This window comes from Lotus japonicus, chromosome 3 (assembly GCF_012489685.1).
Source record: "Lotus japonicus ecotype B-129 chromosome 3, LjGifu_v1.2".
NCBI classification, from domain to species: Eukaryota; Viridiplantae; Streptophyta; class Magnoliopsida; order Fabales; family Fabaceae; genus Lotus; species Lotus japonicus.
Window position 1 is genome coordinate 3,445,502 of NC_080043.1, and position 16,805 is coordinate 3,462,306.

A 16,805-nucleotide genomic window follows, 5' to 3' on the forward strand; every position below is an offset into this window, starting at 1 on the left:
ATATCACTTTCAGTCTCTCCACTATGAGTACCATAAATAATATCAGGTAAAATAAGCTTAATTCTATTTTTATAACTTTTGTAATAATCTTAAAATGTAAATTGCATAAATTAAGCTAATGGGCCTAAAATGACTAGCATGTAAAAGCTTTTTGATCTTAGGGATTAAAACCAACAGGGTTTGATTAATCATACCTGGGGAGATACTCCATTGCAGCACTTCTAAAATTAAAAAAAAAACATCATCATCAATTATGTACCAGAGCTTTTGATATAATAAAGTCAAGCCATCAGACCATCCAACCTGAAGCTTTTGTGAGTGCATCTCGAAAAGAGTATCACACATATCCTCCTTAGTGAATGACATATTGATGATCTTTCTATGACCCTTAGTGATCCTGTAATCCTGTTAGTCGCAAGAGATGTAACTTCAACAATATTAACAGGGTTATAAGAGGAAAATAAATTCATAAAATAATCAATTACAAGCAGTATCTCTATTGTCCTCCACCTCTCTTCCCCTGTCATCTGCAAGCTTTTTGATCATGTTACGCTTACACATTTGAGAGGCTTTTGAATGGAGAAACCTAGTGTTTTTATCCCTATGCTATAGCCAAGAGGCCCAAGAGCGTTGGCTCCACATGATCAAGCAACAAATCAAGAGTTCTTTCCACTTCTGTCATTCAAGTACTTGTTCAGTTTGGGTCCTTCACTGAAGTTCTTGCAAGCTTACCTTGTTATTAATTAGCAATCTTTTATGGGATATCCTCAAATTTTTCTCGCACCCAACTACCAAGGGATTCGCCAACACATCCCAATTTTGATAAGCGATTAGAACCTTTGTGACACCAAGATTCCACCTCCACCTCAAGCTCGAAGCTATACTTCCTCAAACCTAAACAACAGGCTCTACACGGTTAATTCGTTCATTTTCTTGGTAAGTCTACACGATAAAATAATGAGATTATGATCATAATGTTACCTAGGGAGATGTGCAACCGCCGTGACCAGCCAAAGTTCAAGTCATTTATCAACGCATAATCCATCATCTCGTCAATGGTGTCCAGAGCTTTCCTCCTATTAGACCAGGTAAACCTGTAGCCTATACAGTGAAATAGTACATGGAATTTTTTCAATGTCTTCTCTAAGACATCAAAAGACAAAAATATATGACCCGTAACTTAAAAGTATATGTATAGATTTTTTTTTTAAATGACTAATAACACTTTTAAAAATGACACTAATTTTATATGAAAACCTATATGGAAGGAGCTCCCAACTATATATGAAACCAAAATTATTATGTGTAGTAGCACTATTTTTTTAAGCATTGTAAATTTTTCAATGCATTGTAGAAGCACTACTAAAATCACATGTTGCCATAAAATGAGGACTAAAAATTGAAAAAAATGAGGACAAATTATCGGAGGCTATGTAATAAATACCTGTTTGTAACAAACAATCTTATTCAAATGTCTGAATTCTGAAAGGAAGGGAATAAGAATATCATATTCTATTTCCTTCCTTTCTTTCTTTCTTTTTCTTTTCTTTTCCTTTTTCTGCACTTCTTCATAAAAATTATTAATTAATCAAATCTTATTTTTTCACAGAAAGAGAAAGAATGAGAGAAAGGTAAAAGAAGAAGAAGAGTACCTATCATCTCAATTTTGATATCATTCATTCATTCATGTCTTGACTTCAAATCTTCCTTCATAATTCTCCAGATCTCTCTCTTTCTCTTTCTCTCCCAGACAACAATTTCCATTTCAACCAAACATTCATTCATTTTCATTCAATTTCCCCTTTCATTGACTTTCTCCATTGAATTAGGGTTCCTATTCCCCTTCTCCGATCTTCAATGATCTACGCGTAAATCAAGGTACCCTTCTTCATTTTTCATCTTTACAGTGCTTTCTTCTCTTTTCCCAATAAGAAATTTGAAAACTTTCTTATTTTCATGTTCAAAGTTTCAATTTTTTCCATTTCTACAATGAGATGTAACTAGGGTTTTGCACTGATTGGACTAGGTTAGCTCTGAAATTGCGTAAAGATTGTGTCTTTCTTTGGTGGGGGGATTAAGGAATGGATAAGGACAAATCTGTGGGTCATGGCGGTGGTTTGCCACCTCCGCCAGGTCGTTATTCCGGTTACTCACCCCCCGGAACCGCCTTCAATGTGAAATCTGAACCACCGGCGGGAACGTCGTCGTATCCGCAACTGGTTCCGGGTACCAGCTCAGACGTGAATACTCATTTTGGACATGGAATGTCCACCGGTGCGGCGGATTCGAGTGGATTTAGCCATGATATTAGCAGAATGCCGGATAATCCTCCGAGGAATCGAGGTCACAGGCGTGCTCATTCGGAGATTCTCACTCTGCCTGATGATATTAGCTTTGACAGTGACCTTGGTGTGGTTGGTGGTGCTGATGGGCCCTCTTTCTCGGATGACACTGAGGAGGACTTGCTATCCATGTACCTTGATATGGATAAATTCAACTCGTCGTCCGCTACATCGTCGTTTCAAATGGGTGAGCCGTCTAATGCGGGAGGGCCGTCAGGTTCGATGCCAGGGCAAGGCTTTTCTGCACAGAACATTGCTGTTGGTGGTAGTGAAAGGAGAGTTAGGCACCAGCATAGCCAGTCCATGGATGGGTCAACTTCCATTAAACCTGAGATGCTAGTGTCGGGTTCGGATGAGATGTCTGGAGTTGACTCCAAGAAAGCTATGTCGGCTGCCAAGCTTGCAGAACTTGCCTTGATTGACCCCAAGCGCGCAAAAAGGTATGGTTTCTGAACGAGTCCTTTTTGTTTTGTCGTTATCCTTTCCGGTGTGTCTCCACGATGTTTTCTTCCGAATGTTTTATTATGCTGTGTGATATTTTGGTGCATATTTTTTTTACGTACATTAGGTATTATATCATTTATAACTTATAAACATGATGTTTAGTGCACATACTCAAATCCATAGATGTTACCTCATTTGGGTTTTAGGACATTCTGTATGAAATTTTTTTTCTCAGAAGTTGGATTGTAGATTAATTTGAGAAGATCTAATTATATAGGAAAGTGATTCCCTGATGAAATTGAGCTGCAAGAAACACAATGCTAGGCATGATCGAAATTGAGCTGCAAGAAAGAACACTGTATTGTATAATGTTTTTAACTAGTATATTGTATATTGCTAGGTTTTGTAACCCTTTGTGAATTGTGACTAATATTTATGTGCATTTTACTTTGATACCTGGTAAGTTTATGATTTATGACTTTTCTTTGTTGGTAACATTATAGAAATAGTTGAGGCTGGCATTGACTAAACTCTATATGTTAAAGATAATTGTGAAAGATTAGGAGGCTTAAAATTACAATTTTCTTAAGGCCTACTGGAAGGAAAATGTTGATGTCCTGTTGGCCATAGTTCTAATTTGCTATACTTATACATTAACATTATGTTGGTAGTACTGAAATAGTGTTAGGCCCCGTTTGGAAGAGCTTATTTGAGCTTATCTGATAGCATAAGCTATTATGCCAGTGTTTGGGAGAGCTTATGCAAACAGCTCATGGCCTACCATAAGCTGTTTTGAGCTTATTTTCATAAGCTATTTAGGATAGCTTATGAAAAAGAGCTTATGCTTATATATAGCTTATTTTCAATTTATTTCAATAAATATTTTAAAATAGCTTATGGATAAGCGCTTATGACCATAAGCGCTTAATTAAGCTGTGTTTCCAAACGGGGCCTTAGTAATTTTGTTAAATATTGTTTTGGCCTTCTGGTCATGGCTACTTGGCTAGTCAGTAGGGACTGTCCTATTCCGAAATGCCTCGTTATCAGCGATTTTGATCCACTGCCTGCATTGCAGGGGGCATTGGGGAAATATTGCTGAAGCACAATGCCCCTGGTCCTGCCCCACCCCCATATGGGCAGTCTATCCATATTTATATTGCTGCAAAATGCAAATTAACATTTCAGCCTCTCTGTATTTGACTTCCTGTGGGACCTATTTTGCTTTATCTCCGACACTTTAAAGGCGGAGAGTGCGTGAACTATTTTTGTTTTGTTTTCTGTCTTTTTCTTTCACACACGCACGCGTGCGCACAAATTTATTAATTAATTTATTTTGGGAGAAAAACTTTCCACAATGATAACCTCTGCTTTTAATTGTGTATCACAGGATATGGGCCAACAGGCAGTCTGCTGCGAGGTCAAAAGAGAGGAAGATGCGTTACATAGCTGAACTTGAACGGAAGGTGCAGACATTGCAGACAGAAGCAACGTCTTTGTCTGCACAATTAACTCTCTTGCAGGTATTAACTTTTGTGTCTGTTGTTTAGACATTCTATGGTGTACTACTACTGCATCATACAACATTCTCATGGTACATTTTGGTTTGTTATAAGCAGCGGGATACAACCGGACTTAATTCTGAAAACAGTGAGCTGAAGCTGCGGTTGCAAACCATGGAGCAACAAGTTCACTTGCAAGATGGTAAGCTCATGCTCTTATAAATGTTTCTGAGGCTAATGCTATATTGTTTTCCTTATAATCCCATCTTTGAAAAAAATCTTTATTAGAAGACCATTTTAAGCCTTATGATCTATGTATGCAGTATCTTGTTTGCACCTTACATTATGATATGACTTTAGTTAGCTTTCCCAATGGATTAATACATATAACTCTTAGATGAAACCATGAAGGCGTATGTTCAGTTTAAAGCTGGCTACTAAATTTTTTGTTGTTGGGTTGGTTATAGGTGAAACATGCTCTCTTGCCTGAAATTTGAGTTTCATATTTTGTTTTAAATATATGTTTAAGCACATGGAAGGTGTCCATTTTATATTGGTCTTGGTTCTTCAAATATCATGAGAATTAATTCATTTTTTGTCCTTCTAGCATTAAACGATGCGTTAAAAGAGGAAATTCAGCATTTGAAAATACTGACTGGGCAAGCTATGCCACCTAATGGAGGAGGACCTATGATGAACTATGCTTCTTTTGGAGGGGGCCAGCAGTTCTATCCCAATAATCACAGCATGCACACTCTTTTAGCTGCTCAACAGTTTCAACAGCTCCAAATTCATCCTCAGAAGCACCAGCAGCACCAGCATCAATTTCAGCAACAAATTCAACAGCAACAGCAACAGCAGCAGCAACAAATACAACAGCAACAGCAACAGATGCAGCAGCAGCAGCAGGAACAACATCAACAATCAGGGGACTTGAAAATGAGATCAGCTACATCTTCTCCTTCCCCCAAAGATAACGATTCACCAGATCTAAATCCTTCTACGGCCAAGGATTGTTGAGTCTGCACATTATGATCTTATTGCTTTTAAATCCTTTTGTCTCGCGTCCTAGTGTCTGTAGGTTCCAGCCTTGTTTTATTTATTTATTCTTAAACAATAGAAATGGTCCCTAGTTAGAGATTGGGAATAATGCTTTGCATCTTTGCTATGTATAATTCTAAAATCATTTGGCACCTTAGTTAATTGACTATGGATATAGGGGGGTTAGGTTTATGTTTGTTAAGTCTGACTTAGTTGCTTTTTACCCTCAACTTTATGTTCTTGAGATACTTGGTACTTGACTTCCTTGGCAATTTTTGTATCTGAGCCTTTCTCATAGACTGGCACTTCACCACAAGCACGGCTGATGTGATCTTCGAATGCTTTATTTGAAGCTCCATTTGCGGTCTCCCTTTAGGGTGTATATGTGAGTTGGGTTTTGGAGGGGAGGGGAATGAAGGGAAGGGGGGGAGGCTTATGAGAAGTTTCCCCATTGTCTGAGAGATTTTAAAAAGGGGGAAGGATTAGGGGTATTTCTAAAAACCCTCCAAGATTCCTCCAAAACCCTTAGTTAATTTGTTTAATCTGTCAAATTGGAGGGCTTTGGACTATCAAACAAGGGCTTTCCCAATTAGTTACAAGAGGTCACATCGGTGAGTTCTACTTCATTTTGGGAAGCTTCTAACTGATTTGTTACTTGAGTTGTAACAGAAACAAGTAAATGGAATCATACTGGTATGTTGCACAAGGCTTGACGCAAGGTTATGTGATAAGCTTCTGTTGGTTTGATTTTGTAGTTGTTAATGTTTTTACTTGGTGATTATAGTCTTCAAGGGGGTGTAAGTAGGTTTGAACTTACTCTTGAACCTGGTCCAACCAACTAAGATTTGTTAGCTGGACTCAAGTCAGTTGATTGTTGTTGAGCAAGACATATGGTCAGTATATTAGTTTGGTGAAGAAACCTGATAATCATCTAGGGAAACCTGAACCAAACCAACTTAGGAGAGCACTAGCTATTTTTATTATTTTCCTCTATGTCTTAATCAAGATTAATTCGTTTCTCTTTCACCTGGTGTCCTATAGCATGTTTGTTTTGCCATCCATATTTCATTTTGCAACATTTCAATGTATGGGGAATCAGAAATCACAGTTTCAAACATGCCTTACGTCAAAGCAAGAAAGTAGTCCCGTTCCCGTTGGTTGAAAGTTGGAACGAAGTACGAAGGGTTAGAAGGGAAGTCATGTAGGAGTCAGTAAAATAATCTTTCCTGCGGTGAGAATTTTCTTATTACTCATGTAGTAATAATACTCCATCTTAAATCACAACTTCACAAGACCTTATATTTTTTTAAAACTCACAAGACCTTATATTTATAGTAAATTATTTCGAGTTTTAAATGTTTTTTAAAAATGATAATTATGTACCGCAGGACTGGAGTGCTGAAAATTGTTGGATTTAGTTATGAGGGAGTCACTTCAAAGGTTGAAACGATGGTGATTGAGATTATATGTCTGCACAAGTATACCAAAATAGGCTTAATTGCACATTTGGTCCCCAACTTTGCCCTTCCTGCGAAAATCGTCCCCCAACTATGAAATAAGCAAAAACCGTCCTGGAAGTTTACACCCCAGCGTTGTCTTCCTGCGAAAATTGTCCCCCAAAAGGACGGTTTTTGCAAATTTCGTAATTGGGGGACGATTTTCACGGGAAGGGCAAAGTTGACGGACCAAATGTGCAATTAAGCCTACCAAAATATGATGTTATTTAAATCTCAATCAATAGTTGTGATAAATCTACACTCTAAATAAGATCATTCACTTTAAAAGAGTCAAATCCCTAAAACGTGGTGAGGTAAGATTTTTGATGACCTAGACAATTCCATAAATATCCTGCTGCTTTAAAGACGGAAAAGCAAGTCTTTTACCTCCTGAGAACTGAAGTTTATTAAGAGGATAGCTGGAAAACAAACACTGCAACTATCAAAATAATTGAGGTGAAAAACTAATTTATAATTGTGGACACTAAAATTGTCTAAAATTGTATACAATTTTGATTTCAACTGGCTCTTAATTTTTTTTATACAATTTAACTATGAAAAGTTTCATATAGTTTTTTTAATCTGGAGAAACATATCAACATAGAAGAGGTCGCAGTTTGCTGATAGTACCACTACGTTGTGGTTCTACATGACTGAGTAACCCGGGCCTCCACCCCCTTCAGGCACTGTCCACTCAATATTTTGCTTTGGATCTTTGATATCACAAGCCTGTATATTGGAAGCAGCGTATTAAATAATATTTGATATTTAAAGATTAAACCTAATTGCAGACAGAAAGAAAAATGTTAAGCACGGAAGACTCATCTCAGTATAGAAATAGGTATCGCAACAGAGATTAGAATATAGACTTTCAACTTAGCTAAAAGCTAAAACCGTTATTACCAACTGTATTTTCTCTTCATTTATAGTAAATTCTACCAGAATAATATGTAAGATTTTAAAGATATATAGTAACTCAGAGACCACACAGGAAATTTCAAGCCTGAAAGTTAGGGTTCATTATTAATCAAGCAAAGCCATCGTTCCTAAGGGTAATTTTTTTTTTCCTATGGAGAATAACATGCTGAGGACTGACCAAATTTCTTGTTGGAAAGGGAATGACATTATTATAATAGAATTCCAAATTTTGCGGAACTCACCAACGTAATAGTGGTGAGACGGGTCACAGAGGATATATCATAATGAAATTACAAAGAAATGAAGATATACAATATAAGTGTACTGATATAACATATATAACTTGATCCTACAAAGTTAAAACAGTTACCCTTATTTGTAGTAATTGTAGACTTCTAATTCTAGTAAAAGAATGAAATTAATTAAGACCCATAATCCTAAGTAAACAAAGAAACAAGTCAATATAAACAAGGAAATAAAGAAACCAATCCTAAACAATAATCAAAATTACCTTAAAATACTCTAAAATGTGATCAAGTTATTATAAGATATATTCCTGTGTTCTAACCGCATATAATATTGTACCAATAAAATCAAGCAATCCCCCCATATTGGTCTGAAAACTTTACCTTGCAATGCAAGCAGTTTTGTGCATTAATATGCAATTTCTTCTGATTCTGCTCATCTACAACATACCTATATTTGAAAGGGATAGATGGAAAATATCAAAATAATAATTCAAAAGCTGAAAAACCTTTTAAAAATCAAGCTCTAGTAAGAGGGATTACTCATATACTCTTGCAGGACAATATCGTGACTCAGGAGCAGCATACACTGGTAAATTTACATGTTCAGGAATCTTTGGGTCCCTCAAACGAAGATGAGGAGGTTGATCATGCTCATGATTTGTGTTGCTTCTGCATATAATATAAACATAAGTGCCTAAAGACCAAGGAAATGAGCTGAAAATTAGGGAAATGATCATAAATTGGTTATTCCTACAAAATTAGGATATCAAGCGTATCTGGTTATATAAATGAACTACTTGGGTTTCAGTTAGAGCCCTTTCCATTAATCTGAATTCTTATCCTTAATCTAGCTCCCTCTTTATGCTCTCTCACCTCATAAAATTCTTCTCATCATGTATTAGTTTGGTACAGGGTTAGAAAAAAAAACCATGCAACCTTATATCTGTGTTAGAACCTAACATTGAGCAACCTTGCTCGGTTTTTCCCATGCCCTTGTTTCATTTCTATAAAAATGATCACTTGTCTCAACTCTGAACTGTGAGCAACAGAAGGGAATTAACGGTCCAAAACCTGTGCAGAGAGGTAGGTACATCAAAGGACAAGACACCATCAGCCTTGGGGTAGTGAATGGGAGAATGCAACTGTGCAGCCTGCATGAATGTCCAAAAAAATATTATACAAACATGCTAATATTGTTTTCTTGCAAGAACAAACAAGTAAAACACATTAAGTAAGAAAAACACGCTAATCTCTCTATATATTAAATACGGGCACCTTTAGGCCGGTAAACCACTTATTACCATATAAACATATGATATGAGGCAAAAGCAAAAAACTATCCTTGAATATTATGGCATTAATAGCATAGATTGCACATTAAAAAGAAACTTTCCCTCTATATTCCACCCAAAAATATCCATCATCTTAACTCTAACTTTCTAATTATTTCTTTTTGCTTTCCTAGTCAAGCATATTTGCAATCAAGATGTGCTCTAAACTAAACGGGTGGAAACATAGGTAGAATAGGCAGGGGACTTTACGTGATATTTTCATTCCTCCTCCCTCCTTCATTCTCTCTCCTTTTCTTTTTAATACATCTCCATTTTTTCTTCACATATAATGCAATACTATTACACGCATCAAAAGAATACAATGCTAACTTCAATGTCGATTTTGGGTATCAGTACAATCAATTGGTTTTAGCAGATCCACTTCTCACGAATATAAGACAAGGCTAGATATGTTGTTGGTTTGTATAATATCGGAAAAAGATGGCTTTGGTCCCTACATTTTTTTTTGGTATGGGTCTCTAATTTTTATAAATCACCATAATTTAGTCCTTTTGGTCATGGTGGCAAGGGACCCAAACAACAACAAAAAATAGGGTCCAAAAACATATATTTCCTATATGATAGGGACCCAAAACATATTTAAGCGATAAAACATTCAAGTTTCCATGAAGGCCTAAACAAAGGATAAAAGCACATTGAATGAGAGCCCAAATATTGATTGCCACCAGACGAAGTTGTGATATGATGAAAAAAAAATGAAGGCAAGGCACTTCACAAAAAAAAGATGTGAATATATAAATAAATCATGATTCATGAGGATAAACAGAAAGGACAATATGTTAAAATGTACGTTCGAAAATATCATGAATAATTTAATTATGTCATAATAATCCCAATCACTCCACCCCTAAAAGAAAAATTAAAGTACCACATTCTGTAGATAAAAGAATTCATTAACAAACTTAACAATGTTGCTTACATTTGTAGCTTCATGATCGGGTTTACCATGCTTCAAAGTAATAGGGTGCCTCCCCTTGAGTAAGTAACTGACAGGAATAACACAAGTGTAAAAGAACTTTGAAGATAAGAAAGGAAGTACATGAAATTGAAGAGTAGTTTCATGTAAGAAAAGTTAGATCTTACTGTTCCAGACCACTTAAGGCTAATCCTGGAATTAGTCCATACTCAAAGGCCTGCAATCAAAGATGTCTCTATAAGATCAATATGGGAAAATAACTTGACAAATTAAAAATATACCATGCTTTTCCGTAACAATATATGAATTAGAACAACTACAGGGTGTTGATTATACAATGACATCCATTGACCTTCCTATAACTATTTTGTAATTGATAACTAATATGTTCAGGATTATCTCCAATTACTATTAAGGATTTCTGGTGCTTTAGGAGAGTGTTTAGAATTCTTCCCATAAGTTATAATTAGTTTCAAGGAGTTTCCCTTAATTTTGCAGAATTCCAGAGTTATTGGCCCAGAGGATTCTAGGTTATCTGCTAGAAATATATCTACCAATTAATATCATGCTTTTGTCCTGTGTGCAAAATATCTAACATGAATTTTGTCAGATCCAGCTTACTGTATGTTAATGAAAAATAAGGAAAGACCTATAAGTATTTCATTCGGTAAAATGATGGAGATTTATGTTTCAAACAAGTGGTGCCACCTAGTGCAAACATTTATAATATTATAATTTATTTTAAAGCTATCAAACAAATACATAGCCATCTAAGATAAGATGGTACGTATATCAGTTCAAGGTTTCAAAATGAAAGCGAAAAATCAGCAGAAAATGAAAACTTAAGGTAGTTTCGTTTAAAGGAGAGGGGAAGAAACAAAAACAAAAAAAGGGCAATGATTTGCTTCACTAACTGGTCGATAGTTCCGAGATTTAAATAGTTCTTCCCAAATCCACGAATTCCTCAAAGTATCCCAATATGTATCCATATCCAGTCCTTCGTTAAGCACGCCAAATGTAACTTCAGCTGCCAGCATTCCTGCAAAATAAAGTATTAGATGTATGTAAAAGAAGATCTAAAGAATTGTTATTTCCATATCACATGGAACCATTGACAACTCTGCATAACCCATTATGTAGTTGACTAAGAATGAATTCATGGTTGACTTAAAAATGTAAGAATTTAGAAGGCACTAAAGGCAAGTAAACTCCTTGAAATTGCAGAATGATATTTTATATCCATGTCAAATGTGAATGAATGTCTGTTCATATTAATGCTGAAATATGGAACTTTTTAAGTGAAAACCCATTCAACCAAAACTATAACATTAACTAAGTAAAAAATGAAGTAAGACCCTGCCTGATTTCATCGCTGTGTGAGTTCCCTTTATCTTAGGCACATTCAAGAAGCCAGCTGAACATCCGATAATTGCTCCTCCAGGAAAAACTGGATATGGGATAGACTGAAATTTAACTAGAATCACATTCGCATTTGTATAAAGTTTAATGAGTAAATAAAAGGCAATCATGGATCTAGCTATCCTTTTCTGAAAACTTGCTTTTCATTGATGTAAGATTTCTCTATCAATAACAAAAACAACAATTAAGTCTTACATGGATCACTGTAACAATTAGCAGACATGTTGCCCACATAATATGAAGCATAAACATTTTAAAAAAGAAGCTGCTTTGGTGTCACTCTCAATGTGACGCTTCAAAAGTACCCTGAGTGTTGGACACTTACTATTATTTTTTACAATTTTTTGTAATGTCCATGTCTGCAGTGTTAATGCTTCTTAGTCCACATCATTCAAATCTTAAGTTCTTATCCAACCACCAAATACCATGAAATTTTACATCAGAAATATTAAAAGTTAAAGGACTATCCATTTGGCATACTACATACAATGTGTGGGGCATTAACAGACTTTTCTCTACATTCTTGAATTTTTCCGATTGATTAACGCAACAAAAGGAATCATCATTATTATGTACCTGAATACCTCCTTCATTTAATGTGCGAGCTCCATACTGGATAACTGTTCCACCTTCCAGAATTGGTTTGATTGCAGGGTGATGCTTAAGTTTCTGGTGAACCATGCACAAGGGAGAGGGAAGGCAGGAGCAAAGAAGTATCGAACAAGAGTAGGGATCAGAATATGTAATGTAACTTAAAAGAATTCTTAAAGAGATAGTGTATGAACTATTAACATGCAGTGTTCCTTAAATGGTACTCAGATAGATGTTACCCAAATATTCCGTTCATATAAATTGCATAAATACACAGGCACCCAAGAAAACTCATACATCCACATCATAGAAAGATGGGAAAACAAACTTGGTCGAAGCTTGCCAAGATAAATACCACAAATATTCACATATTTTAATATTTATAAGGAATAAAATGTCTCTTAAAAAGCACAGGAAGATGTCATAAAAAGACGGGAAAATCACTTTATGTTGACATAGCTTGTCTGGTTAAATAAAATCTCCTGCTGCGGGGGCAAGGGCAGCAGTTCTGGAAATGCTTTCCCTTTGTTTTTTTTTCTTTCCAAATTTCAAAATTATGAAGCAAGATCAAGAAACATGATAACAAATATTTTTAAATATGGGCTTTAAACATACCCCAAGAAAAAGAAACTTTACCTGAAATTCTTCATAAGGATTTAAGAAAGGGTTCTGATAGTTCAAAGCCACCACAAGGCCTATAGATATCTGTCGAATATATTGTCAGAAAAATGAATTAAAAAAACTAGCAGGAAAAGTTTTAACTGGTAGAGTTCAGTCAGGCTACCAAGAGCTGCATGTAAGTGTAACTTGCGAATAACTTGGTAAAAATGATTTCTAGTGAGAACAAAAAACCATATAAAAGTAAGAAATATAACTTCATTAAATTGAAACATCATTTCTGTTCCATAGTGGTTTTGTGCATTTTCTAGTAATGAGCAACCATCGAGCTGTGATTAGACTGTGAGTATAACAATGTACAAATAAATGGATTAAAACAAGTTGGTGTGATCATAAATAGAATTAGAAAGTTGGTGAGTTTAGTTTTGTACTACATGTGCATTTTTATAGAGATTATTTTAGAAAATCAACTGGTTAATTTTGAAATACAGAATAGTGCTTGCAACTAACAACTTAGTTTGCCAAATTGGTTAATCATAATGAGATAGCAGTCCGTCTTTCAAAATTCAAATCACAATTTTTTTTTTGGCAGGCAACTAACAACTTAGTTTGCCAAATTGGAACTATGTTATTAGGCAGCTGAAAAATATATGCAGTCACAAATTTACTTTTATCTTCAGATTGCAGTTTTGTATGCAAGACAAGAAAAATTAATATTCGCTATTGCAATTAAACATGCACATATGCGGAGGCAGCACTTAATGAATAAAAACAGTGATCAATATAACGATGAAAATATAATAGAAGATGATTTCCTAATCAGTTTGATTTACGTTAAAAAAGATGGATTTTGTAAATGGTACAAGTTGAGTCCAAAATTCAAAAAAAAAAAATGCATAATACTTAAAGGGGAAAACACTCTTACTTGCTTATCTTTCATGTGATACAGAAAAGATCCTCCATATGTTTTATGATCCAAGGGCCATCCCAGTGTGTGGAGCACTGTGCCAGGTTGATGCTTTTCCTCATCAATTTCCCAAACCTAAGAATACATACAAGGTTACAAAATCTAAGAGATGGTGGCAAAAATGTATAATGAAAACACCCATAATTTTCAGGTATTACACAATCAAATTATCTTCATGCACAAACCGGGACAAATAAGTGTAATCCAGACAGATTACAATTTTCACCAAAAAATGAAGATGAGATTTTTTTAAAATAATGCTTCAAAAAATAAGTGAAGTAATGATACCTCTTTAATTCCCAAAGCATATGTTTGATGTTCTGCACCTCCCTTCTCTCTCAGGTTGTACTTTTTCATTATTTTCTGTAGGGAAAACAGGGATGAGGTTTGGAGGCTGTGCCATCAAAACAATAATTAAATGGAAAAACTTGAATCTAAGTCAATCCTAAAATTTAATTTTCAAACCTCTGATAATGATCCTCGACATCCCTCAGCAAAAAGTGTTATGCGACCTACATTTGATTTGACATATACACAATTAACAACTAAGCCTCCTAAAGATATAAATAACTGTAGGCAATGACATAAACAGATCACAACTAATTCCAAACATATGTATGATACACACAACGTATAAGGGAAACCAATCAAACAATAGGACTCATATACTTAGAATGAGCACTACAATCAGCAAATCGTAGTAACTTCACTTCGAAGTTATGAATATCATATGCCATAGAAGTGACAAAGGCTTAGCTGTGACAGTACTCTAGTTTCTATTGACTACTACACACAAGTTTAGGCATGCCATAACACACGTCCGCAAAAGTTTGTAACCCATTTCCAAAAAAGACAGCAATATGCACAAACACTTGGACAACCAACTATTGATCCAAATCATAGTCAAGTTGTTGGAACAGCTAGACAGGCAGTAGTAGTTAGGGCATCCATTTTTTCTCCAAGAACTGAGACAAAGCACATTCATGTATGTATGAGAGAAAGAAACATGCAGAACCTTTGACCTCAACACCACGTTGAAAAGTCTCCTTCTTTGAACCATCTTTTGAAATTCCCATGTCATTAGTTCCAATACCGATAACTTTGTTGTTCGCATCATACAATATCTGGTCCAGAAAAACACCTGTAAACAATAACACAATAACACATGCGGAGAAGTAACATCCAAGGAAATGCAGAAATACCTCACTAGCAGCAAATCCTGGGTATATTTCCACTCCTAACTCTTCAGCTTTTGATCCCATCCAACGTACTAACTGACTTAGACTGTATCAGATGGTCCGAAATAAGAAGCTTTTTCAAAGTGAAAAGATAACTAAATATGTGAACAAAAATATTGTAAACCTAAAACACAAAAATTGAAAAAGGAATCTTTCAATCTTCAATTTGTTTATTTATTAATTAACAAAAAGGAGAGAAAATAAAAAAAATATCTCCACTTCAGTTATTAGAAATTCATGTCACCAAAGGCATATAGCAGATTGTACTTCTGATATAGTCTACATGATAAATTCTAATTTGCAACCTTATGTCTAGTGCAATCTCTCCAGCAGTTTTGATTTCTACAGGCACTGACCAACATTTTTACACAAATACTTTCACAGGGAACAAAATGCTATTACGGTTGAAACCAAATACAGCAAACTACCAAATAATTAAGAAAAAAATAAAGGAACAATTTCAAAAGAGAAGATTAAGCAGTCAAGCAATAATCAAAACTTCACATGTAAGAAACTAGATAGAAGAACAAACAACTGATTCATCACAAAACATAAGGTGTTCAGGTAAAATTGCACAAACAAATGATTCATCACAAAACTGCGTACGAAATGAATATACACGTGTTATAGAAACCTTATTACATAGTTTCCTTTGTTATCAAAAGGAGATGGAAGTGAAATTGCACGATTCTTAGTCAGGAACCAAAACTTGTCAGAAGAAACTGGAGTGGTGATCGGAGCCTGCAGATCATAACACAGAAAACCTCAAATTGAATTGCAAATCGAATACACTTGAATTCAGTTCGTTATACAAAGGAAATTCAGAACGCACCTCTTGCTGCTTCCACTGTGGAAGAAGCTCATCCAATGCACGAGGTTCAAACACGTTTCCGGAAATCACATGAGCACCTAACAAAAACAACAACAACGCAGAATTTGCAATTGCATGTGGATTGATTTTGAATTGAACTCAACAAAATTGCAAACAAACACTAAGCAATCATCAAATTGAATGTGGATTGATGTTGATGAACTCAACAAAATTGCAAACAAACTAAGCACGAAGCAATCATCAAATTGAAATCGAAAGAGGAATGAAGCTTTCACTCACGTACCTACTTCAGCACCTTTCTCGAGGACGCAGACGGAGAGATCGGCGCCTTTTTCGATGCACATTTGCTTCAGGCGTATCGCGGCCGATAAACCGGCGGGGCCTGCTCCGACTATAACGACGTCGTACTCGATGGAATCCCTCTCCGTCTCCGGTGCGGTGCAGAAACCGCGACGGTTATTGGCACGTGCGGGTGCACGTGGTGGTTTGGAAGCATCGCGAAGTGGAGAGTGGAGGTTGTTGTGAATGTGAGTGGATTGAGATGATGAAGTGAGAGTGCGAAGAAGAATGGTGTTGAAGTTGGATTTGGATTTGGAGAAGATGGTTCGAAACTTGAGCATTTCTGCTGCAGAGTGAGCGTGATTCACGAGTGTTGATGATCGATTTCAAACACAGAGTGAGTGAGTGAATGAGTGATCGTTTAGTTCATAACTTAATTTGATTTGATACTATCTCACTGTAATCAGAAAGAAAGCGCATGATAACACGTTTGTTTGAGTCTCACGTGTTGAGTTCATCTATTAGTACAAGTGTACAACTTTATCTCCTCTAGTAATAGTCACTCCGCATCGACACGAGCGTAAAGATATCTGGAATCATTCACA

At 35.7% G+C, this 16,805-nt stretch overlaps 2 protein-coding genes and 1 long non-coding RNA gene across 4 annotated transcripts; 1 reads left to right on the plus strand and 2 right to left on the minus strand.

Moving 5' to 3' along the window:
• Window positions 1-103: 103 nt before the first annotated feature.
• Window positions 104-1,185, minus strand: LOC130745488 (uncharacterized). The gene is made up of 3 exons (XR_009021789.1): window positions 982-1,185; window positions 304-894; window positions 104-221 (listed from the first exon to the last, which is right to left on the minus strand). It is a non-coding gene; the product is annotated as an uncharacterized LOC130745488 (long non-coding RNA).
• A 373-nt stretch (window positions 1,186-1,558) lies between these two features.
• Window positions 1,559-5,598, plus strand: LOC130745486 (probable transcription factor PosF21). 2 transcript variants are annotated; one of them, XM_057597780.1, is made up of 5 exons: window positions 1,559-1,878; window positions 2,032-2,782; window positions 4,174-4,306; window positions 4,403-4,487; window positions 4,893-5,598. In XM_057597780.1, exons 2-5 carry the CDS (start codon window positions 2,082-2,084, stop codon window positions 5,303-5,305), a joined length of 1,332 nt encoding a protein of 443 aa, XP_057453763.1. In that variant the 5' UTR covers window positions 1,559-1,878; window positions 2,032-2,081; the 3' UTR covers window positions 5,306-5,598. The 2 variants fall into 2 exon arrangements, with proteins under 2 accessions (XP_057453763.1, XP_057453762.1); XM_057597779.1 differs by having other exon boundaries at window positions 1,560-1,878; window positions 2,027-2,782.
• A 1,675-nt stretch (window positions 5,599-7,273) lies between these two features.
• Window positions 7,274-16,701, minus strand: LOC130748600 (electron transfer flavoprotein-ubiquinone oxidoreductase, mitochondrial). Its single transcript, XM_057601832.1, has 18 exons — window positions 16,205-16,701; window positions 15,922-15,998; window positions 15,724-15,830; window positions 15,054-15,135; window positions 14,867-14,975; window positions 14,317-14,363; window positions 14,140-14,214; window positions 13,810-13,926; window positions 12,903-12,971; window positions 12,252-12,344; window positions 11,617-11,719; window positions 11,171-11,295; window positions 10,424-10,473; window positions 10,260-10,326; window positions 9,060-9,139; window positions 8,529-8,657; window positions 8,370-8,436; window positions 7,274-7,551 (listed from the first exon to the last, which is right to left on the minus strand). Exons 1-18 carry the CDS (start codon window positions 16,539-16,541, stop codon window positions 7,468-7,470), a joined length of 1,818 nt encoding a protein of 605 aa, XP_057457815.1. The 5' UTR covers window positions 16,542-16,701; the 3' UTR covers window positions 7,274-7,467.
• Between the last annotated feature and the right edge of the window lie 104 nt (window positions 16,702-16,805).